Raw genomic sequence first — 27937 nt, 5'->3', positions numbered from 1 at the left:
TTTTTTTTTTCCAAGTGTAATGGAAAACATGTAAAATGTAGAAAATGAACCTGAACACCACCTCAGTGATCACTTAAAACCACTTTAATAGAAATTCTCTTTTACTTGTACATGAAAAAGGGAGACACGTCGTTCTGCACAAACACACAGTGCCAGCAACAAATGGTGGGAATCATTACCAGTCTGAGGCCTACCCTCGACACAGTACAAACAGAGCACAGCAACATTGTTGATTTGAAACATTGTTCAGCAGCCCTGCGTCTCCGACAAATACAAAATCCATTTGTTTGAGACACAAGAAAGGCGGCAGCGTCTGTTTGGTGCTGCGTGATGGAGAGTCTGTCGTTGACTGGCTGTTTAAACTAAGAGGAAATGCATCACTTTGGCTGAAGCGCCACATCCAACCAGTTTATTTAAGCTAAGGTGGGAGAAGCTTTGTTTTGGCTGTTCTTTAGAGACCTGTTTTAATTAGGCAATCTCATAAAAACAAATCATGATTTAATAGGCCGAACGAAGAGAGACCTGACAAACAGCTTATGTCGCCGTGCCAGTATCCTGAGATTTTGTTTCTATTGCAGGCATGGTGGTGCTAAAGTTCAAATAGACTGAATGTAAACAAATTACTGTTTAGGAGAACATTTTCGGAAGTTTACATACACTAAACATCATGAACTTAACAAGTGCTCTCCAGTAATTAGGACTCCTTTTATAAACAGACACTTGTCAAAAAAAGCTGCATTTTATTATTTTTTTCAGGGAATTCTATTGTTTGTATTGCAAGCATCCAAAAAAAAAGACTACAATTTAAGTTACATAACATTTTCATTTTGTTATGGTTTCAATTAAGTTTAGATTCTTTTGGCAAGCATTTGAAAGCTCAAATGGCTTGGATTTAATAGCATACTGTTTGGGAGAACAACAACAACAACAACGATACTAAATAAAATAAAAAGAGAAAATAAATTATTATTATTATTTAAATTTTGTTCTAATTCCTTTTTATTTTGTTTCTATAGCAAGTAAAAAAAAAAAGTACATTTTAAATTCCTTTTTATTTCCATTTTGTTCCGTATGGATTCAGTTTTTTAGCAGTGAATATCAAAGAGAAATTCCATTCCCATTTCATTTTGTGTTATTTCCATTTTTGTTCTTTCCATGTTTAAAAAAAATCAGCATTTTAAATTCCATTCAAATTTGTTTGTACAAATTCCATTCTAATTCCATTTTCAATACCATTTTGTTTCTATAGAAAAGTTCAAACACTTTTAGTGTAATCAAATTTACTTTAATTAAAAAAATGGCCAGACTAAAAGTAAAACTAGCTTTTCATTTTTACGATCTTTACATATGTAGAAGTTTATCAAAGATTTTGCTCCATTTCCAATTACATTTAGTTTCCAATGCAAACAATAAGCTTGGATGTAAAAAATAAAATGATAATAAACTATTTAACATTTTAGGAAGTTTACATACTCTGAACATCAATAATTACAACTCAAACTGCTCTCCACTTTCCCCATTATCATTATAATATCTAAAATTCCCATTATAAAAGGAAACTTTTCAAAAAGACTACATTTTAAATTTAATTGTCTCATTTTCAATTCCATAGTTGCTATTGCAAGATCTGTGCTTGAGTTAGTGCCTTATTTTGTTCCTATTGCATGTAATCAAGACTTCTTTTTATTTCCATTTTGATTCACTTTTTTAGAAAAAAAATGCAACATTTTAGATGAATTCCATTCCTATTTCATTTTGTGTCATTTACAACTTTTAAATATATATATATATATATATATATATATATATATATATATATATATATATATATATATATATCCCCCCACCCCCCCCCCCCCCCCAAGTATGAAAGTCTGCATTTTCAATTTGTACAGCAGGCAAGTAAATAAATCTACACTTTGGAGAACTATTGACAAGTAAAAATTGCTTTAATGTAATCAAATTTTATTTAATTTAGAAAGTTGACAGACTAAAATAAATTTGGCTTTCCAGTTTTAAGACCCCTGTATATGCAAAAATGTGTCAGAATCCGTTCCGTTTCCAATTTGTTCCATTTCCAATTACATTTAGTTTTCATTGTAAACAATGAGCTTGAATGAGCTTTAAACATCTTTACATACTCTAAACAAGAATTAGAACTTAAACTTCTCTCCACTTTCCCCATTATTAAGATCTAAAATTACTATTATAAACAGAAATTTATTTTGTAAAAAAACTACATTTGAAATTTCCCTTTGTTCTATTTCTGATTCCATAATTGCTATTGCAAGAATTGTAGTGTTCAAGTTCAAATGTCTTAAAATGTAGCCAAACTACTGTTTAAGAGAGCATTTTAGGAAGTTCACATGTTTGTAGAGAAATCAAAACAGCATTCCACTTTTCCTTAACATTTCACAATTTAAAAAATTCAATCTATGCCCATTTTCAGTGCACAAAAAAAAGCACAGAACATGCTTTTGCCTCTGTCTTTCTGTGTTCTCAGGTGCTTTTTGCTGTAAAAACACTAGGACAGTCACACTCAGCAGGAGAACAGAGAGAAAAAACGTTCAGCGTCCAATTCAGACAGTTTGGACCTGTTCTTCAGAAAGGGACCATTTGTTTAGGACTGGCCCTCTCGGTGCTCTTTGAAGGCGATGGCCCCTTTCATGTACCAGATGGGAGGTACTTTCAAAAACACAAGTGACTTGTCTCACTGTATGGGAACATGCACCCGTTTGTTTTTCACTATTTGAGTCTGGTAACATTTGCTACTTCAAAGAAGTCGCTCAGATATGGTTATATGCAGAGTGATTGGGAAAATGACAAGGCTCGGTGGAGATTTCATGCAAGCAAATTCTATAATGATGAACAAACACGCAGGGAATATGATGCTCCGTGTATGGTCACTGCAGTGTTGTAGCTGTGTGGGGTTTGATCTTTCCACTTGTAAATGATAAAATAGGTGGGAAAGACAGGGAAGTGAAGGGGAGGAACAATGAGTGCTTGTTCACAAGCCAGCATGAAACATGGAAGGAGAATTAAGCTACGGCTACAAACAGCGGGAGCATGAAAGGCCTTACAGACGTCGCCTTGTGTGCATCCAAGTTGTCCTGCGTGCATTTGAGAAAGCGATGGTTTTCGCTCAGCACAACATCAAAGTCTTTACTCATCTGCCAAAGAGAATGCTGGGACAGGCGATACAGATGAGATCAAATCAGTATCACAGCGACTTTATCGCTCAGAAGAGACCCACTTGCGGTGAGAGCATTTTCTGCTCAAAACAAGATCAAAAGAAGCCGCTCATCAGCCAAAGTGAGCGAGTTATGGAGGTTTATACAGATGAGATATAACCACTGTCATCGGAAATGAGACGGCAGGCAGAATGCATGCTGTTACAGGACTCCTAGTAAAGGTTAGATCAAAAGCCACTACAGCTAGATGAATAGTTGGCTTTAAACCAATACACCACAATCATAACTGCATTTCATGTATGCCTATAAAATAGCAACTCAATATAGTGCTCGCTTCAATTTCAGAAGATACGGTCAGGAGTATCTCTTTTCGCAAGCGTTTGGGATTAACAACAGGTGTGATGCTAGTTGGATCATATCTCCAGCACAGAAATATCGGATCCAACAGCCCGGCACAAAATGCAATAAACCCTTCAAATGGACCCGTTCCCTTTTATCGTTTAATAATGAAGCCGTATATTACATGAAACCGCACTATTAACCAGGAATTGTGAGCATCACAAGAGTAAAGAAAGTTGCATTTGAAATGATAAACTGGTTTAAGACTCAAACACGTGTCCCCTTTTAGTTTCTGAATACAACAAATCTTACAAAAGCAATTTTGATTAGGAATGCATATTAAGTGCAAGTGTCTACTTTAATGTTTCAAACATTTTTGATGAAAATAAAATGTTGAAATATATCCAAATTAATGTTTCATCATCGTTCAGTGTAAGAGAAACTTAATCTGACCTGTACTTATGAAAATAATTCAAAACAATAAGTGATCATTAAAAAAATACACGATTAAAATGTTATTGCAGACAAATGGATAAAAACCTAGATGGAAAGATTTAAAATGAACAGTTAATTAGTATTTGGGTGTTGAACTGTAATCTTTATTGCTAATTTTTAGAAATTATTAACACATTAAGCAAGATTTTAGCAGGTGTATGATAGGCTGTGGATTGAAGGTAATAATGTTGTAAATCATATAAAGTTTTTTGCACAGAACAGTTGTTTCAATACAAAAGAGTTTAACACAAGCAACAGGTATTAATGTAGCCTGTTTTTCTTTTCTTTTTTTGGACTCAAAGTGCCAGCACTTGGAAGTTTAAACTCAAAACTTGGCCAAAAAATGGCATTTGCTGTTTTTCAAACTACTAATTTATAATGTGCTGAAACACAATTCCTGAGTTTTTTGGGGGACAGCGTAATTTTTTTATGTTCTATCCACTTACAAATGTAAAAACTGAATTAACTTAATTCCTATTATTTATTCATTAATAATTAAATATTAATTATTTAATTCAGTTTATGTGGAACCCGGCATATTTTACAGTGAGTAGCCATTGATTTGCACTTCATAAATGTACCAAGGACCAAAGTTTTAGGTAAAAATCTTATTTATTACAACTGAAGAAAAATATTTACTGGTAGTCTTGGATGGCCAAAAGGATTTAAACAGCAAATACTGGTTTTTGGGTAAATCATGCAATCTGTGTTGAGATGCATCTAATAACTATTATGGATCCAAGACTTTGTTTCAAGTGAGAAAAGTCAACAGCGATTTGAGAGCACTATTTACAGCACATACAGTCAAGCCCGAAATTATTCAGACCCCTGGCAAATTCAGACTTAAAGTTTTTGTTCAAATGTAAATAAAAGCTGAGAATTTTTCCCCCACAATGATGCCTCTTGTACACCGTCTTATTTTCTTTTTGGGGGGAGCGGCATGTGTCATTTTTTTGTTTGATGGTGGAATAAAAGCAACTTCAAATCAGAATGGATATGAATTATTTTGTGCTTGACTGTAGTTAAGCTAAACATTTACAAACTCCCAGAATACAGTATATTTCCCAGGCACAAATATTGCAATCATATAAAAAAATATAATTTGCCAAGTGGAAACAAAGATTATGATCTGTAGTACCACAACAAACTGCTGAGTCCACGTTAACACATTGTGTTGTTTGCTTTGTAATTGATAAAAATGTTTGGTCCCAGAACTTAACAACCAGATAGCACATTCACAGGAAATGTTTTAGGTTCATATTAAGAAATATTATGATCAGAATGGCATGAACACCTTAATACATGTGAACATAACCAAAAATACTTAAAGGTTTAGATATAATTTACTCATCTTTAACTTGTTCCAAACCAGACTTTTTTTTCTGTTGATCCTGAAATAAGATATTTTGAGAATTGCTGTAAACCTCTGATCATTAATAAGCACAGTATAACAAACACATTCTGCAGAATGTAATTGTTACCAGTTTCCAACACTCTTTATAATACATTGTTTTGTGTTTAACAGAAAAAAATACAACTTAAACTGGTTTGGAACAACTCTAGGGTGAGTAAACAATAGCATTTTGTGGTAGCGTGTGTGTGTACTATTGCTTTAAATACAGAAATAACTGACTAATGCATTCTGCTGTTGTGTGAACATGGCCTGTTATAACAGGCTCTCACCTGACTTGCAGATTTGTACTGTATATCTCCCCTTCTGAAGATTTAGGGAATTTGAGCGAAATGAAAGAATGGAGTTAGCTGTCTGGGTGGTAAGGGCACAGACTTGGCAAAAGCTTTGGGTCTAGATGAACACTGATCTACTAAGGCGGTGGAGATTAACAGGGCAGAAAGAGGTAACAAGTAGAACAATAGATAAACTGTACGGACACATCTGTTTTTGATCAATAGCCTGCAGTAGGATTAAAGCAAAAAAGAAACCAGAGTACCAGGCTCGGTTATAAGTAGTAAGTACTATAGCCACTCCAATCTGAAAGCAGAGTAGTTGGGAGAAAAGGGAGCCAAAGTGGTAACCTAATCACTCCAAATCAGGAGAGAGGTAATCCTACTTGCCCTCCACTCTTACAGCGGGGCATTATTCATATCGACAGGCACTCTCAGACAACCTCAAAATCTCATAGGCAAATGAATCAGTGACACACACATTCTTAATACTCTTGATTTAGAAAGCCAAAAAGCACACAGTTATTTCAAGAATCCTAATAGGCATACTAATCTGTCAAAGATATGCCCATTTTACCTCCAACATACTCTGGGGGAGAAAGCCGAAACACTAAAACTCCTTAAAAACTCACAGGTTAATCCTTGGTATTAAATACATGAAAGATCTAATGTTAAGGTCTCGATTTACATGCAAAGTGCATGGAAAAAAATACAAAGAAAAATTCCAAGTGTTTCCGGATCTGACCGGCATATTTGACATCGGAATAACTCGAACCAAATGCGTTATTTGTTGGTGGTTCTGAGATTTTGACTAGGGATTGCTGCCGCGGAAACCTTGAAATAAAATCCTGTTAAGCCTTCTGCCTCCCTCTCAGGAGTATAGTTAAAACCATGCTGTGCATGGACATGATTATGCACCGCCACAGGTCCTACGGCATGGCCCAGCATTGACTTCCAGCAGGAAACAAGCTCAGGAGTTCAATTAGGGCAATTCTTGGTTTGGCCAGGAGATTAGCAAATGATGTAATACAATGAAACAGTGAGTGAGGAAATATATAACATCATTTTTAATCAGTCATCTGATTATAAGATAATCTTATAACAACAAAAAATAGAATTAAGAGATTTGAGGTGGCTTTGTACACCCAGGTTGCAGGCATAGTTCACTCAAAATGATTGTGGTTCTAAACTTTTAGAATTTTTTTTTTTTTATGTTGAAAAAAGGACTTTAATTTAACAATGCTGGAAACCAGCAGCCATTGACATCCATAATAAGAACAAAAAAATATTATGCAAGTCAATGGCTGCTGCTTTCCAACATTCTTTAAAACAAATTAATTTGTGTTCAACAGAAATGTAAAACATGTAAATGTATTCAGTTTTCATGTTTGGCATGAACCATACCTTTTACTGTGTCTATTAAAATTAGAACACATCATGCTACAAAAGAACCTCTCTTCTGAACCTCATTAGCATCATAGCATACTGTTATTGCTAATGAGTAAATGCAAAATATCGACTATGAAAATTAAATTTCACTTCAGAAGTGCTTTTATCTCTTGGTTTGCCGCTGGATCCCTCCTCACATATTGAGTAGACGCCAATGGGGCCTTAGTTTGCTGGACATTATTTGACTTTCAACAGCGCACATACATGGAGCTCGGTTAAAAGCTGTTAAGTCCTGGAATATAGCTTTTGATATGGTCAAATCTTTTGTTTCTAATTTCTAATGGACAGCTTTTCTGTTTTTAAGTACTTTATGTATATCTCATGATGTAATAGATATTTATTTGTACTTTAACTTCTACTCTTTATTTGGTTTGACTTTTTGTTTTCTTTTATTTCTTACAGCAATCTTTTAATTTCTGTTATTATAGAATATATGTCTACCTGGGTGGGGATTCGGGGTTGTTTAACAATAAAGTCAGCCATATGCTGTATTCTTTCTATATTAAACAAAAACTGAAATAATCAAAACAATTAGTCACAAAAAGAAGTGCTTTTTCCCCAGTGTTATTATTGCATATGGAGGAGCATATATTTGAATTAAAAGCTGATGTGGGAGAGTCTTGGAAAACTTGAAGAGTGGAGAACTCAGACATAATCCTGTCTGCAAACAGCGCTGGCCAGCCGACAGAGGAGACGGATCCGTTTGCTCTGTGGATCAGCATGGGGAACACGAAGAGATAGCTCTTTCACACCAAGCTGAGCAGACACAATCAGACTCTTGTTCAGAGAGAAGGCAGAGGGCAGCTCTGTATCGGCCTACAGACAGAGCATACATGAGCCCTCTTCAGTGTGATCAGAGCAGAGGATGCTCCAGATGAACACACCAAGCGAAACAACGTTCAGACTGAGTGCTTTTGGACATGAGAGAGAGAGAGGAAATGCACTATTCTCAGATAGCGGATCGCAAGAAAATAAAGTATCTCAGTATTTCAGCTGCTGTTAATGGCTCCTGAGGTATTAAGGCTCCTGTTATTAGCCTGGAAAAGGCTTACAAAACAATGTGTGTGTGTGTATATATATGTATGTATATATATATATATATATATATATATATATATATATATATATATATATATATATATATATACATATATATATATATACGTGTATATATATATATATATATATATATACATATATATATATATATACATATATATATATATATACATATATATATATATATGTATATATATATATATATATATATACATATATATATATATATACATATATATATATATACATATATATATATATATATATACATATATATATATATATATATATATATATATATATATACATATATATATATATACATATATATATATATATACATATATATATATATATATATATATATATATATATATATATATATATATATACATATATATATATATATATATATAAGTGATCTTTGTGTAATATGTTCATTGTAAACTGTTTAAGTTGGACTTACATGGCCTTTTTAAGTTAAAGAAAAAAATGAACAATAATAGTACTGTATTTATAAAGAGCAGGTTGCAACTGATTTGCTAGCTATTTAAGTCGGATATGTCTTCCGATCTACAGTAAAGTAGCTAAAAGTAACAAAAATAGAAACTCACCTGACACTGAGTGTTGCAACTTTTTTTCTTCATTTGAATTTAAGGGGGGGCTAAAGATGAGAAAAATGAGTTAAATATTTAAATACTGTATATAACATTGTGCACAATGAGTATAACAAAACATTCACAACAATCTGGCCAGAAGATCACACAGATGATAATTTATTTCTTGTGGAAAATAGGGAGAAAATCAAAACCACCATGGTATGCAAAATGCATTTGTCGATGAAAGACGGACAAGGACTTGGCTTGTCAGGGCATTATCCAATGCCGCATCAAAAAATCCTTTGGGAAGCAATTGTTTTTGGGATAGACATGTGTTGCGCTATTGTCTAACCACTCTTTACCAATTAACAACAGAAAAGGATAAGAGTATGAATGCATTTGAACAAAATGGTTTGATTAAGAGTTGATTCTTTAAAAAAAAAAAAAACGACATATTTGTCTTGGAGTAAACTTAGGCCCTTGGCGGAAACTTGAAAGTCCTACTCTATGGCGAAAAGAAATAAAAATCAAGTATCTTGCATTCTTAAAGAAATAGTCTTCATTGATTTCAGACCACTACTCTACTACTTTCTTTGGACGGCAAGTCATAGTCATCTTGACTCTGTCATCCTGCCACAATAAAGTGATAAACAAGGGCTTGATTGATTTGTAGTTGCAATTACTGTGACGTTGTCTGTTAATAGCTTTATGTTCCTGGCTTTTCAACCACATCTACTGCCGCTCTCACAAGATATGACCCTAAAAGGTCAAAAGCTCTAGTCCCCAAGGGTGAATCATAGGTCCAAGGTTACATGGAAATGAGAGACTGATTGCTTCTCAACGACATTTCAAATTCTACTCCTGAAAACAATATTCTGTGATGGATCTGCAGTCCATGAACCAAGGGGTTAAAGAATGACTGCAAATCATCAACAGGCTACAGGGGGCCAAAGCTACTTTTTGAAAAGCCTAAACTCTTTTTTTAAAAAGCATTATAAAGTGGAGACATTAATCATTAACTACGTTGACTTAGTGGGAGAGTAGAGGAAACCGGCAGGAAGTAGTGAACAGAAACAAGATTTTTCTTAGTTTAAAGAAAGAAAAAATGGCAAAGGATAAATCAGTACGCATTAAAGAACTAAAATCTACCTAAGTAAGGTACTAAATAAATAAGGACAATGACATGAGATGTTAGACAACAACCACAAAATTGTTAAATATTATACCATTAACAATGGAGTGAGTGGCTATTATTAAATAAAACAATAATGAACCTGCCAGCATTACATTCATGGCATTGGAGAAAATGAAACAAAATCTAATCAATCACTAATTAATAAATTTCAAAGACATTTTTCTTGATTTATAGTGACTAAATGAATCTTCTTGTTAAATTAGTGGAGGTAAAAATCCTAGTGCAAAAATGGATGAACCATTACTTACTAACAAGTACTCCCAAAACTGGGAAAGGCATACACTGCCATCTTGTGAACACCCTTAAACATTACAGCGTCAGACAAAAACTTTAAAATAAATGCATGGCTTATTTTCAACAATTTTGTTTATTTTAGTCAAATATATATGAATGCTTCCTTCATGAGGAGGGCTTATGGGAGAAATGTTTACAGAAAAATCCATTGATCTAAATAAAACTGCAAACAAATCAACCATTGTAACACATAATGATACAGAGACAGACTCGTTTTTTGTTTGTGCCATGGGATGACATTGTGACAATATAACACAACCAGCGTAATTCATTGTGATGAACTTCCCCCCCAATGCATTTTAGAGGATTTACGTGATTTGAAGTCTTTAAAAGTTCCTGAAGATATTCGGAAATTTCCAAAAAGTCTGGGGTGAAAATGTCCATCCAGACTTTTTGTCTCTTGATTTAAAGACTTATGTAGGGTTTTTGCATAAAGGCACAAAGCAGTAAGAGCCCACAAGGGCATCCTATTCTCTCTCTTTCTTTCTTTTTTTTTTTTTTTTTTGGCAAGACATTGGTCCCAATTGGCAGTCCTCTTTTTTCATGCCACATATGTAAAAGGAAAAACAGATAATAATAAAAAAAGACAAAACACCAATAAAACAATCATGTGATTATACTTAAAGTGTACAGGTCTAATTTGTAATCATTAACTAATAAAACAAACATACTGAAACCTACAGTCAGATGTGATCTACAGTTTAGCGAATACAGTGGGACATTCTGAAGTTTCAGCAGTGTATGACATCCTAAAGGACAGCTTGTTTGAGGTCAACTAAGCCAAGCCTATTACAGAGGGTACAGCTCAGAATTCACCTTTCCTTGTCTACTCTGCATGCTGGAAAAAGGCAGGACTGCAAGGAGCCGAAGGATGGTTAAAATGTTGGGAAAAGTCTGGATGTCAGAAACTTTCAGTGTGCCAAGGACGGTGTCAGGTAGGTGTTGATGAGTAGCGATAGAGTCTTGCCACCTGTCCCTCCACCTTTGCAGCTCAGCCTGTAAGGAGCTTGGGTCAGGCAAGTCATCCTTAAACACTTTGACAAACTCTGTGTCCTTGCAGCATCCTTCCACTTTGGACATGACATAAGGCACAACCTGCAAGCAGCGAAGAGCAGACAGAACATCCAGGGAGACTCCTTTCACCTCGGAAATACAGTGCTCAATGGCCCCTTTACTGATGTCCTCTTTGTAGTGCACATTTATTGGTGTTTGTAGTGATGGTACCTGCAGCTTAGAAGCTAAAGAAACTGCTTCTTGAAACCAGGTTTCATGGTGCGACTCAAGACGGTTCTTCATTTCACTGAGAGAGGGCAGGACATCAGACAGGCGGTTTACAGCTTGATATACATCATGAGAATTTCCCTGAAGACTCAGGCTTAGGTTTTTGGTGAGGCTCAAGATGTTTTTCATAATCAAAACTGTCAATATGAAGTCAAAGTTTTGGATTGCAGAAAGGAAGCTCTGGGCCTGTGCTGCGTTTGGCTCATTATCTTGGTTTCCTTTCATCTCATTCAAGCAAAGGACGATGGCCTCTAGAATGTCTGTAGTAAGTTCCAGAACCTCATGGCTCATTGCCAGTTGATTGCTGCTGATCATTGCCTTTAGCTCTCTGGCCTTCCTTTCGTCCTTCTGGAACAAATGTACAACAGCATCCTCTAGTCTTACACGACGCTGATGATCCTCAGAGAACCACATAAACAGCTGCTCTAAGTACTCAAAACTTTGAGTTACCTCTCTCAGGGAGGATAAACTGGCTAGCAAAGACTTCAGAGGTATAGGTTTCGGGAAACTGAAAGCATGAGGGAGTCTCTGGGAAAGCAAAGCTGACGCCGGAGTCATCTGCGAGGCATGGGTATCAGATCTTGCCAATGTTTGACTTCTACAAAGTGCCAAATTTAGCCCCCACTTCTCAGAGAGGACGATGATGAGAGAATCCACAAATGAAGCAACGTTTGTGGAAACTGGGAGAAATGCTAATATTTTTTCACACTGAATATCTTGTTTGTCCAGGTAGTGTATTGCTACAGGGATAAATGGTTGGCCATCAATTATCAACTCGTCTTCAGCGACTATAGAAAAGAACTTTATCCTGCAGAGTTCTTTGAGCAAATCTTCTCGAGCAACAGCATCATAGGGAGTAAAAATATTTTGTTTATGCGCAGAGTCATCCGGGGTAACTACTTGTTCTGTACCATCCACAACCTTTACTTCAGACTGATCTGTGACTGAATCTGCAGCTATAGGATGATCAGTAATATCCTCAGGTGAAGCAGGTGAGCAATAATCAGTAACACTTGGAGTTTCAAATGGGTGACTGAGGCAAACGTTAACTGCTGCAGTTTCTTGGGCAGAGCCATGTGAAGCCGTTGAATTAAACTGATTTGTGCCACGTTCTGCAGTTAATTTAGGTTGATTGGAGCCATCCTGATCTACTGTAATAGACTGATCAATTTCACTTTGATTCCCTGGTACTATCTGGTCTGATCCCCCCTGACTAACTTCCATAGGCTCATCAGGTACACTTTGATTAGTTGCAATAATAGCTGCTCCTTGACTTTCTACAACAGACTGACCATTTGCACAGGGTTCATCAGCCACAAGCTGATCTCCATCATGATTCCCTGACACTACCTGGTTATTTCCACCTGCATCTGCTAACCCAGATCCACTTGGACATTCTACTATAGGCTGAGAAGCTGTAACTTCAACGAATGCATCAGTTAAATTTTGATCTGAAGATGACTGATTGGTTAGATTTCCTGTTACAAGCTGATCACTTCCAGACTCAACTACCATGAGCTGATCAGATTCACATTGATTACCCAACACTAAATGACTTATTTCCGCTGTTTGTGGTAATACAGACTGAACATCTCCACTCTGAACTGATGTTACAGCCTGGTCATTTTCAGAGTCAACAACCATTAACTGATCGGATTCACATTGATCCGCCAATATTAACTGACTTGTTCCTGCTTCGTTTGGAAATACACTTACAGCCATACCACCTTCATTTTTACCTTCAACTATGGACTGATCTGACTCAACATGACCAACTGCTATGAACTGATCAGGTACACTTTGATCTCCTGTAACTGAATGGCAGGTAACATCTTGATCTGCTGTTCCAGACTGATAATTTTCAGACATATCATCCAGCATCAGCTGATCAGATCTTTGATCTTCTTGTACTACCTGAAAAGTTTCACCTTCAGTTGGAAACCCAGTTCCTATCTGACTCGACTGTTCTTCACCATCTTCTGCAGAATGATTATTTTCATCTTGACCAACTACCAAGAACTGTTCTGTTATATTTGCATCTCCGGTTTCTGACTGCTCAGTTACATGGTGATCTTCTGTTCCAGACTGGTCATTTCCAGAGTTAAGTACCATAAGTTGATCAGATTCACAATGAGCTACTGACATAAATCCATCTGTATTCACAGACCCTGTTTCTGCCTGACCAGTCTCATCAGGACTAACTACTACTAAATGACCCGTTTCCAAATTATCATCTGTCATGACCTGATCCTTTACATTGTGATCTTCGCCTACTAGCTGACCTGCTTCACCCTGACTAGCTGCTACAGAATGATCACTTCCAAAGTCACACACAATAAGCGAAGTAGATTTACTCTGATTGCCTGACATGAACTCACCTTCATTCGCTAGTCCAGTTTCTGTCTGATCAGTTTCATCTTGACTCTCTACTACTGAATGATGAATCTGTAATTGATCGTCTGCCACGAATTGAGCCTTCACAGTTTTAACTTCAGTTACTGACTGACCAATTTCAGCCGGATATTCCGCTACAGACTGATCATTTGCAGAGTCACATACCATAAGCTGATCATTTTCCTTTTGATCATCTAATATTACCTCCCCTTTATTTATGAATGCAATTTCATTTAAACTCTCCCCTACTGAATGATTTGATTCCAAATGATGACCTGCCACATCCTTTTTCTTTACAGTCAGATCTTCGGCTACTAATTGACCAGTTTCTCCCTGACCTGCTGCAACAGAATGATCATTTCCAGTGTCAGATAACCCAGTTTCTGTCTGACTAGACTCTTCTTGATTTTGCACTACTGAAAGATTAGTTTCCAAACGATCATCTGTCATGTACTGATTCTTTACATTCTCATCAGTTACTGGCTGACCAGTTTCACCCTGATCTGCTGCTACAGAATGATCATTTCCAGAGTCAAATACAATAACGTGATCAGATTCAATTTGTTCCTCTGATTTTAAATTGTTTTCATTTATTAACTCGTCTTCTACTTGGCTGGCCTCATCTTGACCTTCTGCTACTAAATGATCAGTTTCCAAAACAACATCTGTCATGACCTGATCATTTACAGTTTGATCTTTAGTTACTGACTGACCAATTTCACACTGACCTCCGGCTACAGATTGCTCATTTTCAACATAAGACACCTTGAGCTGATCAGATTCACTCAATATTCCAGTATTATCTTGACTCTCTACGACTGAATGATTTGTTTTCAAATTAACATCTGTCATGACCTCATCCTTAACAGTATCATCTTCAGTAACTGACTGGTCGGTAACTGACTGACCAGTTTTACCCTGACCTGCTGCTACAGAGTGATCATTTTCAAAGTTATCCTCAGCTTCATGTTGATCAGATCCTGATTTTGATGCCAACTGATCAGTTTCCCTTGCCATTCCTGTTTCTATCAGACAAGCTTCAACTTGAACTTTTTCCACAGACTGATCGGGTTCAACTGAAGTAACTGCCAATTGCTGATCCTCCAGTTGTTCCCCTGTTGCTGGCTGGCTATCATCACCTTTGTGATCAACTACACATGGAGCATTTCCACTTTCTTCAAATTCCATAACTTGATCAGCTTCACTATGATCCACTGACACCAACTGATCATCTACACTGAGATCAACTGCCATAAGCTGAACAGATTCACTCTGATGCTCTGAAATAAACTGACCATCTGCTATTTCTGTAACTGTATGATAACTTCTGTCTTGAGCGACTATAGAAGAATCATTTTCAAGAATTTCAGATTTGTGAGCAGCTGCCTGCTCAGGTACAACTTGTTCCTCTGCTGTTGGCCTGTCAGTTTCATCTGGTTCTGCTGCAGCAAACTGATCTACCTCCATGAGTGGACTAGATTCACTTTGATCAGCTGATACCAACTGAACACTGTTAACTGGCTGTTCTTCAATAAATGGCTCAGTTACACCTTGACTAGTTATATCAGGGCCTCTATCTACTGGTGCGTCATGAACAACTGGAATCAGCTGATCACAATTGTCATGTTCTGCTTCTGCAGTCTGCATTGTGGCATCTTGAACCGATTCTGTGGGTTGGTCAAGTTTGCTGATTGGCAGTGAGCTGCAAATAGGGATAGCTTGAGCTGTAGCTGTGTTTTTGTCAGAGCTTTGGATTATTAAAGACACTGGCTCGTCAGGTGTACTCATGACAGATGCTTCTTCGGCCACGTCTATTTCACTGGAGCCATTGGTTTCAACTGGAGCTTCCTCTTGAGCAGCCGTTTTAAGATCTAAAAAGATAAGACATGATTGTGTAAAGACAAAAAATGGATTCATGATCATCTACTTTATTTCATACTTATTTAACATTACTGACCAATCACAGCATCCGTTGCTTCTTGTGTATTACCAGAACCATTTGTGTCCACTGTAATCTCCTGTGGTGCCATGGCAATAACTTCTGAGAGAGGACAAAAAAAAAAAGTGTCAGAATAAAAATAACAGCCGCTGGACTCAGTTGACCATTTTAATTTCTGATTAGCTCAAATAATCAAGAATCAAAAACCAAATGATCCCACAATAATTAATAATTAGAAAGCAATCTCTCTTTCAAATGTTGTTTGGAGTAATTAATTAACTTACCACCTTCCATTCTCAGATGATTAACTCTTGCTTTTACCTGCATGTGTAAAAAACAAACAAAAAAAATGAATTTTTAGAAACACTTTTGCATTTGTGAATACTCATAAAACAGATAGCTACATAAATTGTAACAAGACTTAAATGCATCTTAAATATTAGAGAATTAATCTAACTTTTTTTACACTGAGGATTAATAAAACTGAAATTTACCATACCTGTGCAAGAAATTGATGACTTTCTGGATCGACCTCTATGCATTTCTCAATTACCTCCTCCAGGCTCTGCAGTGTCTGGCGGTGCATGAGAAGCATGACTGCATCAGTTTTACTACCCCTGCTAAAGATACCATCCCTTAGTAAGATCCTCAAGGAGTTTAACGTTGTCTTCATTAGATCACACTCCATGCTAATGCTAGGCAGCACAGCCGCTATCTTGAGAAGAGTTGCAACATTTGGAAGGCTTTTGGCTTCATTATGGAGCAATGTCTCAGAGATGGAGGTGGGAGGACAAACATCTTGATACTTCTCCCTCCAAACTGTGGCCCAAGTGTTAATGTCTTCTTCAGCCGTTTCTGGCTCAGGGAGATCGCTCAGGTATATAGTGTGCAGTTTATCTGTGGATTCTGGAAGAATGGGCAGAGGGTTGCACGTTGGCAGGAGGGATAACACTTTCAGGGCTTTTAGATGATTCTCTGAGAAGTTAAATTTCATTTCCTCAATCAAACCGCTGAGAACTGGCAAGCTAACAGCTTCCATGTAGAATGTTTCTGGTGAATCATAGCTACTGACAGATTCCGCATATGACAACAATCCAGTGACCTTAGTTGCAAGTCCCACTGCCTCCTCAAACCAGACACAATGCACTCCACTTATATTGTCCAACATCTTGCTGAGAGAATCTATTATTGGAATAATCTTCTCAAGCTCACAAATAATGTCAGCAGGGTTTCCACATCGGAACACAGTGCTGCAATTCCTTAAGGGAGCGCAGGCATTTTTCAGAATCACAAGGGGTACGACAAAATCAACCTGTCTAATAGCTGTAGACAGGGTCTGAGATTGCAGTGACATATTACTGCTCCATGACCCATTAGAGTTGTTGCTAACAGAATCTAAGCAGTTTAGGACTCCCTCTAGCATATCCACCAGAATATCAAAAAAATCTTCTCTTTTCTTCCATCTAGACAAGCAGGTCTCTGGAACTTCTGCAAGTGCTTCCCGTGGGGTATTCAAAAGCCCATCCATGGTCTTGGCAAGCTCACTTCCTAATTTAGGTGACTGATCAAAAAACTGCAGCAGATCTTCAGTTGTTTCAAGAACCTTTGTAATGTAAGCATTCTGTAGGCTTGAAGCCAGCCAGTAGGCAAGTCCACAAGACTCACTGGGAGTGTGCACAGCTAGTGGATAGTTTTCCAAGAAGCCCAGAGCCACCTTCCTGAGACTTTGACTCCCTGTACCAATGCACATGATGGACTGGCCACGACAGCAGCCCATCTGAAGTCCCCATTTATCCTCAAGTGTGGCTGAAAGTGCCTTTGCTTGCAAATCCACATCAAAACTTTCATCAAAGGGCAAAAATCCAATGAGTTCCACTTTAGGAATGCAGTCATTCACATATCGAATAAAGACTGGTAGGAACTTTGCCTCATCCACAGAAATAACTCTATCAGTGATGATGGAAAAGAAAGGAGAGTCCTGAACTTCACAAAGGACTGCTTCTCTTATGGCCTTCACAATACTTTGTAGCATTGCCCCCTCTGAAATTTGTGTCATTTCCTCCTGTACCCAGTGACATGAGGCAAGTATCTGAGCAACAGCATCTTGCTCTGGTTTGTTTAAGTCAGTCAATGAGCAGTTACTCCTTGCAAGCATTGCTGCCTGTTTGAAGACCTCTCCACAGTTCTTTATATTGTCTGCTGGTTCACCAGGATGGCCATTCTCATCCACAACCTTGTCTACTTCTTCAATCTTTATGTGAGGGTCCTCTGCAACAACTTCCACTATGTTTTCAGACTGTTGCTGCTCAGTCTCCATGATCTCAGGTCTCTCTTGCTGGACATTTGCTTCTAGAAGGCAGGTTAAACATTATATTGGATAAATATTACATAACAAACTCAAGATACTCAAATATTAGTGCATTTCAAAACAATTCCATACCTTGGCCTTGTGTCTCAGCGTTTATCACTAGTGTTCTGGAGTCTTTGTCCTATAAAAGTATTACTACTTATTAATAAAACTGAAAAACCAATCAACCAGTAACAAATGGCATAGCCCAGATATACCCAAAATGGTTAAAACGGTTGTTTGCTCTTCTATAAATTAGGGATGAAATATTAACATATAAAAATACCCTACTACTTGTTAATGAAAACTATATTAATCATTATGAAGAATTTGCAAACCTGCTGAGATACCATCCCCTCAATTTCATCCATGTGGTTGTCATCTGCAAAGTTGGCAAAGCAGGTATTAAACCGGGCATGAAATAAAAACAATGCAATTTAATAATCGGATTGTAAACTATTATTTTTTTTATTTTTCAAAACTCAATATTGTGAAAATATAACTTGCTCTATTGGTGAAACAACAGACTTGAATATGCAAGACATCTCTAATGACATTTTTTTTTTTTTACACAAAAGTATAGTATAAAGGTAGACATTTGATCAGTTATTTTCCTGGAGATCAAACCCATCACACTGGCATTGCTAGAACCATGCTCTAATTTGAGCAAATATTTACAATTTAAGGCAATTATAATGATTATTAAAGTTACATACCCTCTGTTTTTATTTCAACAACCTTTCCTAAGGTTTTGGATTCTTTGTCCTGTAGGGAACAAAGTACATAAGAAATATATTTAAAAAGTGATCATTTAAAATGCCTAATTAACAACAACAAGAAAAAAAAATTATCCTTACCAGGCAAATGCCTTCAAGCGTCTTGGGTGTAAACTTCAAGCACTGTGCAACCATTCTGTCCAGGTCTCTGTTGAAGTCAGTGCTCACCTGAAGCATGGCTAAACAAGGCGATCTGTCCATGAATGACGAGTTTCTCAGGTAGTCTTGATACATGTTGTGGCGGATCACCTCACCACAATATTCCAAAGATGTGCTTGGCAAGACACACATGATCTTCAGCAAAGTGTTGATGTTTACAAAGTACTGCATGAGGGGTAAACGTAGAGTCTGAAAAATGGTCTCTGGTATGGTTACACTAACCACTTTTGTTTTCCACTTCACTTTCCAGCAGCTCAGTTCTGTGAAGAAGTTGTCAGGATCTGGAAGGTCACCAATGTACAAAGGAGGTTTTGCCTTGAGCGTTTCAAAAACGCAACTCATTGTGACAGATGACGGGACCAAAGACATTAAGTTGAGAGCCTCTTTGTGGTCATCAGAGAAATAGTCTTTGACCATGTTGATGAGGTGGTCAACTAAAGGAACACTCATTGCATCTTTGTAGTAAGAATTGGGTTTTAATAGGCTGTCTCTTGGAACAACTACACTATCAGGCACTTTAACCTGTACACCAAGACTCTGAGCAAAACCACAAGCCTCATCAAACCAGTTCTGGTGGAAAACTTTGATGTTGGTCTTCACCCGGTTAAGAGTTGCCACAATACCACTGATCTGGCTGAGCTGGGAGGCAGCGCTAAAATGATCTTTCTGCAGTGCTGCACTCAGTTCTCTGGTGAAGGATGAAGCATTCTTTAGTGCAACAATAGCCACAATGAAGTCAAAGTCACCTATTAACTGACTTAGTCTCTTGGCTCGATTTATTACTGCCAAACTCCATTTTTGGGGCTGGCCGTTTTCAATATTTGCCAGCCAATCAGTAAGAGGCTCCAGAATCTGAGCAAAGACTTCATAAGAGTCATGCTTCTCAAGCCAAGAGGAGCAAAACTGTCCTTGAAGCTCATGGATTTTCTCATAGCTTTCTCTTAGGCCTATGGCTAAGATCTGATCTAATTGTTTCTCTAGTGCAGGCATGCTTTGGAAAAATGACACTATCTCCTCTAAAGTGTCTATGGCTCTCATGACTGCAGCAACTGGAACTGACCTTGACCACCAAGTATTGAAAGAGTAACAAGAGCAGTGTGTGCACAGAGCAAGAGGATTCTTCTCCTGTATTTTACATGCAAAGGCCCTGAGCTTGTAGGACAGCTCACCAGAGCCAAGGTAAGCTTGACCTCTGCAGTAGCTCAAATCCAGATGCCACTCGGTGGTAAGGACATTATAAATATGTTCGCACATAGCCTCAGTGTCATTAGTAACCTCAACAAATCCCAAAAGCTCAAGTCGCATGACATCGAAACTGTCAACAAATCTGATGAACACGGGTAAGTATTCCATCTCTCCAAACAGGATAACTCTGTCGATAAACAGGGAGAAAAATGCAGTTCCAACCTCTGAAAGAATCCTGTCCCTAACAACATCCTCACACACTTTAAGGACTTCATTCATCTCAGATCTGGTCACATATTCTACTTCTTGATCTTGATCAGTGACTCTGCTTTGCCTGCTATATGCTGCGGTGAGAGCGGACTGTAATGCAGCTTTCAATGCCTCTTTATTAGTTTCTGCACATTCGGGTGGTTTCTGTCTCTCAACGTCCATATTTAAAGTCATCTCTCTTGGTTCTTCAGCATCTTCTTTAGAGGCATCATTTGCACTGGTTTCTGGATCTGTATAGGGATTGAAATAAAAAAATATCAACAACGACATCTAATAATTCATTTTAAGTTTTCAAAACCATGAAGATGTTAACATTAACAAGTCATAGGTGAAAGGTTTTACCTGAAGGTTGCACTTCCATTGCATCATCCTAAAAAAGCAGGCAGATAAAATGGTTATGAAATATTCTTCAGAAATCAACTGTGATCTTACACAAACACATTTTTATCTGCTATTAAAAAATGTATTAACCTCATGTATCAGCTGAAGGATTTCTGGATTTTTCTTTACATATGCTTCCACCATTTCCTCAAAGCTGAAGTTGACATCTTGATTGACATAAACAAAGGCCATACTGCTCAGTCTCTTTTCCGCTGTTACTTCTTTCATGTAGGAATGATACCGGTTCAGCACCATGTCGTACTGCCCATATACATCTGCTTCGGCGTGGACGCAAGGAATAGTGCCTAGCACTCTCAAAAGGCTCTGTATATTTGGGTAAAATCCTATATCTGGAATCTTAAGGGTAGCAAACACACTGGTGGGAAGAATTCTCCGCTTGCTAGCATGCCTCCATTTCACTTCCCAACACCCCAGTTCATCGTAAAATGAATCTGGACGAGCCAAGTTATTCAGGTTAGCATCAGCAACTTTGTCTTTCCGGATGCTGAAATTGTGGTCAGCCATGTATGAGGGCACCAATGACAACCATCTAAGAATTCTTGCCATTTCAGTGCCTAGGACTCTTTTGACTTCATCAATAAGGTACTGCAAAACTTTCTTGCTCAGTGCCTCCCTGTAGTAATCCTCCAATGCGGCTTGAGGATTTTCTGCGCTTTCACCATTTGTCACCATGTCTGCTGGTAAATTGACTGGCACCCCCAACTTCTTGGCTCTGCCCAATGCATCAGAGAACCACTTTCTGTGAAAAATGGGAATCTCCTGCATATGTTTGGTGAGAAGCTTTAAGGCATTGGAGATGGTGTACTGTAAAGTGCTGCTTATGCTGATTATTCCCCTAAGGCTGGGGTTCAGAATGCTTACGCAACACAGAGTGTTCTTCAAGACCACAAGAGTAATGATGAAATTAAAATTCTTCAGCTTCTCTTTCAGTTTTAGAAGTGCTTCAACAGTCTCTGCATCCACATCTGAAAGAGCACTGGTGCACATCTCTCCAATGCTGCTCAAAAGCGGCTCCAAGATGTCAAGCATTGTCTGGAAAGCATCTGTGGCATATTCCCAACGGTTCTGGTAAGAATCTTTGACTCTGTCCACTTCACCTTTGATATGGCCGTATAAGGTGGTAATCTTAGCATCAAGTTTTTTCGCCAGAGTTTCTGACTGCCTGATAACATTAGCAACTTGCTCTACGGTATCAACAACCTCTTGAATGGGAAGGATAGGCATGGAGCGAATCAACCACACATTAAAGGCATAAGGCTCGCTCGGGGACAGAACTACCTGTGGAAAATCCCGCAGCATCCTACAGGTGAAATCCTTCAGTTTCTGACACATGACACCTGATGATAAGTAGGTGAAGCCACGGCAGTGCTCCAGCCGCAGGCCCCACTTATTACGAATCTCAGATATAAGCATGTGAAACAGACTTTCAGAGTCAACATCACAGGGGAGAAATGCCAGGAGGTGCTTCTGTGGGTAGCCTCCACTTGTGACAGAACGGATAAACACAGGAATCTGGTCCACACCGTCAATGTTTGTTTTGTCTTCCAAAAGTATAGAAAAGAAGCGTGCAAGGCGCAGGCTATTGCGGATCTCTTCACGCATCACTTCCTCGCCTAAGGTTAGCACTTCTTTTTGGTCAATTTTCTCAGAGCACATGGTATTGACAGACAGCGTCCCACCTGGGTTAAGGGATGCCTTGTTATTGATGCTGAAACCAGTGAAGGCTAACGTCTCCTTGAAATACTCTTTCAAAATTTCCTTCGCTTTGGAAATAGCAGGATCCTCCTTCTCCGTTTCATCATGTGCAGGAGGATTCTGTATTTCGCTGATCTCAGCTGAGACACCCTCAACTTTAACTTCCATCTCTGTAGCAGAGAGGTTTGGGTCATCGGTGGTACCTTAAAAAGAGAAAACATAAGTACACCTAAAACAAAAAAGCAGATTCTCCTGTTGTAAAGTGACAAAAAGAAAATACAAATCATTTATAATTTACCTTTAGTTTTCTTTGGGACAACTGGCTCCTCTCCAGTCTGAACAAATAATGAAAAAAAAAAAAAAAAAAAAGATACATGAGAATCACCCATGTAAAGACGAGACGCTGCATTGTGTGCAAACCTCTTTAAATTCCCCAGATAACCATAAAAAAAATAATTATTTCCAAACAGATATATTCAACTCATCTGGTAAAATGATACGCATACTGCAATATAAATTTTTTTCAAATATGCACTAATAAAAACCCAATTCATTGCTTAGTCATCATGGCTACAAATTCTAAAATGCTTGTTGAGGGAATGGGCCAATGGAATGGACTGTTCAGAAAAATCAATACAAAATAAAAATTCGTAAAAGAGAAAAAAATCATGTTTACATTCAAATGGTAATTGATCTATATAGAACTCCATCTTCAAAGATTGTGTACCTTATTACTGCATAATAAATGCAGTTCACTCCTTTATTTTATGGTGCTTCACTGAAGTCTATAGGTTTGCTCTTCTGTGTTTGGACTTTCAGCAGTGAAATTTAAACCACACTGAACTAAACTTCAACTGTGAAAACTGGACTGAGTTTCAATTTAATAGAACTTCTATGTTAAGCTGCTTTGACACAATCTACATTGTAAAAGTGCTATAGAAATAAACATGAATTGAAAGTCTAAACTGTATTGTGCTAATAAGTCTACAGCGCATTTGACGAAACATGGAAATCACAGTAAAAAGAGCATTGAAACTTACTTAAATGTGCCAATATTTTAAAGCATGTTGAATTCAAAACAATTCACGTCTTTATTACGCTTTATTACATTAGTTGTGGTGTTACCATGTGTGTTACCAGATGTGGGAGCATAAATTTTTATATTTTTATGCCTTTTATTTGATCTTATTTAAAGCCAAGCAGAAATGGAAGAAAAAACTTTTTTGCTTGAAGCTTATAACAATGACTACATAATAGAAGCACATATCTATACTTTGGGGAAAGACAGGCATTGGGAAAAAAAGTGTATATTAGAGTTTATATTATACATTTCAGTTTATTCACAATATCAGAATTGTCATGCAAATCCAAATGAAAACATTATATAAACCTATTTATTTATATACATCATATTTGAATTAAAATTTAAGTGTTTAAATCAGACACTGACCTTCTCCCTTGTCCTTTTTCTTTTGCTTGTTTGTGCATTGTCCTGGTTGGTTGAAAAATTGAATAGAGTAGGAACGGCATCATCCTTCAAAATACACTTAACAGCACTCTGGAAAACAGAAATACAAATATCACTGCAGAAAACAACAGTATTTTATCAGTTATTTTTAATTGAAAAATAATGACATCTTCTCGCTTGACATATCTGATTGTGAGTTTTCTTTCGCCATTTTAAAAAGGCAAGATAATACAAAAAAAGGTACAAATTTAAAATAAAATAGGATTTAATTTGGATGAAAAACTTACAGTACAAAAAGTCTATCTAAGTTGAGCCACTGAAACTGCATATACTCAGCATGTGGCAAACTTTATGCAGCGTTACCTTTTCAGAAAACATGCTTAATTGAATTATCTGTTACTACAAAAAAACTAAACAACTAAAACTGACAATGACCTTAATGAAACTTGTTTTAATATGTTGAAGAGATATTTCAAGCAAAATTAAAAACTCAAAATTCACTCAATATATACTCACATTTAATTGATTCAATTGATGAAAAAGAAGATATTTTGGAGAAAACTAAAATTTGGTAACTATTTACTTCAAAAGAAGGAAAAACAAATACTACGGGAGTCAATGGTTACCAGTTTAAAGCCTTCATCAAAATATATTTCGTGTTCAGGGGTAAATCAATTTGCAGTTTTGTGTGAACTATCCCTTTAAATATTGTAGTTTTCTTGAGGGCAACACAGATTGCTACCTATTGACATGTCAGCACGCTTGGTCAACATATCAATACTAGGGATCCTCCGATCGACCAGCCAGAGATCAGTATTGGCCGATATTCATATGTAATGACTCGATCAGTACTCGCTGATATGGTCTCAGGAACCAATCACAAACGTTTGTACATACAGCCACTACTGCATACGTTTAGGCCTTTTTACATAAAGAAAAACTGAGAGTTCTGTGTTTTAGACAATATTCCAAGTTCACTAAAACCTGGCGGGAAATGTTAGATGATTTTTTTTACTTTAAAATTAGATTTTTTTACGAGAATATTTAATAATATAACTTCTTGTAATTTATTTATCGTAATAAACAGTAGTTTATAGACTTATTTCCTTTTAGTAAGTAATGGATTTATATGTGTGCGTTTTAACTTCTTATGCATCAAATATGCGCTCCAAACTTTTCCATGATCGAGACGGTGAATTCTTCTTCTTCATTTCTAAATTGCATTCAGTAAATTTTCTTACAATTATTTTTTAATTTATCAGTGCTATCTACTAAGTTCTGTAAAGCTGCTTCTGACCATGACATGCTCACACCTAAATGGTTAAAATAGACATATTATATGCATATTATAAGCATTGTAAAGCTTGAAGCATCGGAATCAGTTCAATGACAAGGTATCAATACTAGGCATGGGACGATAACCGATTTCAAGGTTTACCGCGGTTTGGAAAACTCAAGGTATTCAAACCGCAAAAAATGATTTATGATACCGTTTCTAATGTGTATAGACATGTTTCTTTAAGTGTTGTAAGGAAATCTGTGTTTTTGAAGCTAATGAAGATAGAAGTCAATGGTTTATTTTAATTATGTAGCCCGACATGTGTATTGTTCCAAAATATTATATTTTCCCTAAAATGTAATATATTGTGTTAAATGAGGAAAACATTGCTAGCAAAATTGCAAGTAAAATAACAAAATAATATTACAAAATAAATAAATAAGAAACAGCTATTTCTTAGCCGCATATTTGAAATAATGTGTCAAAAATAATGTCTGTGAATCTAGAATTTAAATATTTTAAAATGTTAAAATATTTAGCAGTAAAATACCGCAGTATGGGAAATGTGTAGGTATTTTAATGCAAACCAAAAGGTGGCAAACTTAACAGTGACAGAAAACTATGCAAAAAACCACTTCATTTTTTTCGTTGTGTTTGTACCCATTTAAATATCGATTTACACAACGTTAGAAACAGATGTTTTTTTTTTTGCCTCATAATTTGATGTTGCCTTCTCTTCACTGAACTGGATTTTACCACGTTGTGGAAAAAAATAATGTGCTTACAACATCCAATCAGATAAAAGGAACCAAAAAGCAATATGGTGTTCACGACTTCACAGAAAAGGTAGCATTCAAAGACTGTATTTGCACATAATTGACAAATAGTCGCAGGCAACTGAAAATTTTGTTACACGGCAGCACTGGCCTGATCGGGCCAGCGACGGTTCTTTCTACTGTCCCAAACATCTCTCACCCTGGCCCATCGGACAGTCCTTATTGTTGAGCCCTGATATATATATTTGAATGGTCTTAATGGTGCTTACATCAAACAGAAAATGCCACAAAAAAACTTATAAAACTAAAAACTAAATTCCCCTAACAAAATAATTCAAACTTACTTGTTGACATATCATCGACGTCTCAAAATGCCTAGAGCACACTTTGTAGTTTTTGTGTAAATCCTCAGGTGTTTTGGTCTGCAGATCAGGCCTGTTGCATCTACCCACCCATTGCCTGCATCTGAAGATGTAAAATAAAGTTACTGCAGTGCAAATATGATGCTTCACTAATAGATTAAACAGCAACCAAAAAAATATAACAACAAGATTAAAACAAAGCATAAGCGTTTTATAAGCATCACAACTGCACCTCTGTCACAAAAAAAAACCCACAAGAAGAAACCACAAACAAACACACAATAAAACGTATTCTGAGGGAATTCAATTCCTGCCATTTTGGGAAAGGCCTGATGATGGCGAACGTGTACAGGAGTCATTTGCTTACAGTAACCCCATAAAAGTTGCAGCAATCACTTAGAAGAAACAAAAGGCTATTTCACAACAGTCGACACAAAATTAATCTTCGCAAAAATCATTACATAACTAGATTAACCAAAATAACAAGGGGAGAATTAGCTGAGAAAAAGGGTACCATGCATTCAATGAATCATTGTAAAAAGGGGGCAGAAGCTAACCAGCTAACATATAATGCTAATTTGCTCAGTCTGCGCACAAACGAAAATCCACACAGGAAAAAATAACATGTATTGAATTGCAATTGTTTTTACGCCACAAAAGTCTGCACTCACCGATCTGGATCCAGCGGGAACTCGAAGAAGGAAACACTGGACTGGTCCGTGCTCTGCTTGCAGTTTGCTGCGGCACAGCAGTCGGGCATTTTGGACTTAATCAAAATGAATATTGCATTGCATGAATCCTCCGGCGCAAAAGGAGAGGCTTTGACAGTAAAAAGCGCGCGTGCGCGTCTTTGTAGATTTCAGACAATCGAGCGTTATTTCCAAACGTCGCGTGCTTTCTGCTGTAACTTGCTCATGGCCGAAATGTTGCTACTTTCACACAGAATCAACAACCAGGAAGAACACCTATGTAGAGCGGAAATGGACTAAACCGAGGACGGATCCCCCCAAAATAACGTTATCACCGTCATTCGTTCCCCTTCTCGCGTGCTTTCACAAAATAAGTCATAAATGCTGCACAACTGTTATATTATCATGAAGAGAAATCACAAACAAAGACTCAAAAACACATTTCTTTCTTTTCTCCACGAGGCGCCAAGGTTTTTTTGTAACCCACGTGAACATTCGAAGTCACACCCATTTAATAACGCTGTTAATACTTTTAAGTCGCAATTATTTTATAGGTGTAAATATGCATGCATCAATTAGTTTAACCCATTAAATACCATATTAACATTTGA

At 37.0% G+C, this 27937-nt stretch overlaps 2 protein-coding genes across 4 annotated transcripts in view; both read right to left on the bottom strand.

Moving 5' to 3' along the window:
- lhfpl6 (LHFPL tetraspan subfamily member 6) overlaps positions 1-27937 on the bottom strand; it is a 244718-nt gene that overhangs the window by 102044 nt on the left and 114737 nt on the right. The gene's annotated exons all lie outside the window — the stretch shown is intronic.
- si:dkey-250d21.1 lies at positions 10359-27600 on the bottom strand. 3 transcript variants are annotated; one of them, XM_087270706.1, is made up of 14 exons: positions 27309-27600; positions 26620-26740; positions 24203-24310; positions 23051-23087; positions 21127-22955; positions 20998-21025; positions 19123-20885; positions 18982-19030; positions 18604-18647; positions 18359-18407; positions 16418-18267; positions 16203-16239; positions 15937-16020; positions 10359-15850 (listed from the first exon to the last, which is right to left on the bottom strand). In XM_087270706.1, exons 1-14 carry the CDS (start codon positions 27395-27397, stop codon positions 11094-11096), a joined length of 10845 nt encoding a protein of 3614 aa, XP_087126832.1. In that variant the 5' UTR covers positions 27398-27600; the 3' UTR covers positions 10359-11093. The 3 variants fall into 3 exon arrangements, with proteins under 3 accessions (XP_087126832.1, XP_087126833.1, XP_087126834.1); XM_087270707.1 differs by having other exon boundaries at positions 16418-18264; XM_087270708.1 differs by having other exon boundaries at positions 16418-18261.

This window comes from Danio rerio, chromosome 10, assembly GCF_052040795.2.
Source record: "Danio rerio strain M-AB ecotype USA chromosome 10, GRCz13ab, whole genome shotgun sequence".
In the NCBI taxonomy this organism is placed as follows: Eukaryota; Metazoa; Chordata; class Actinopteri; order Cypriniformes; family Danionidae; genus Danio; species Danio rerio.
This window is presented reverse-complemented; position numbering and strand designations above follow the sequence as displayed.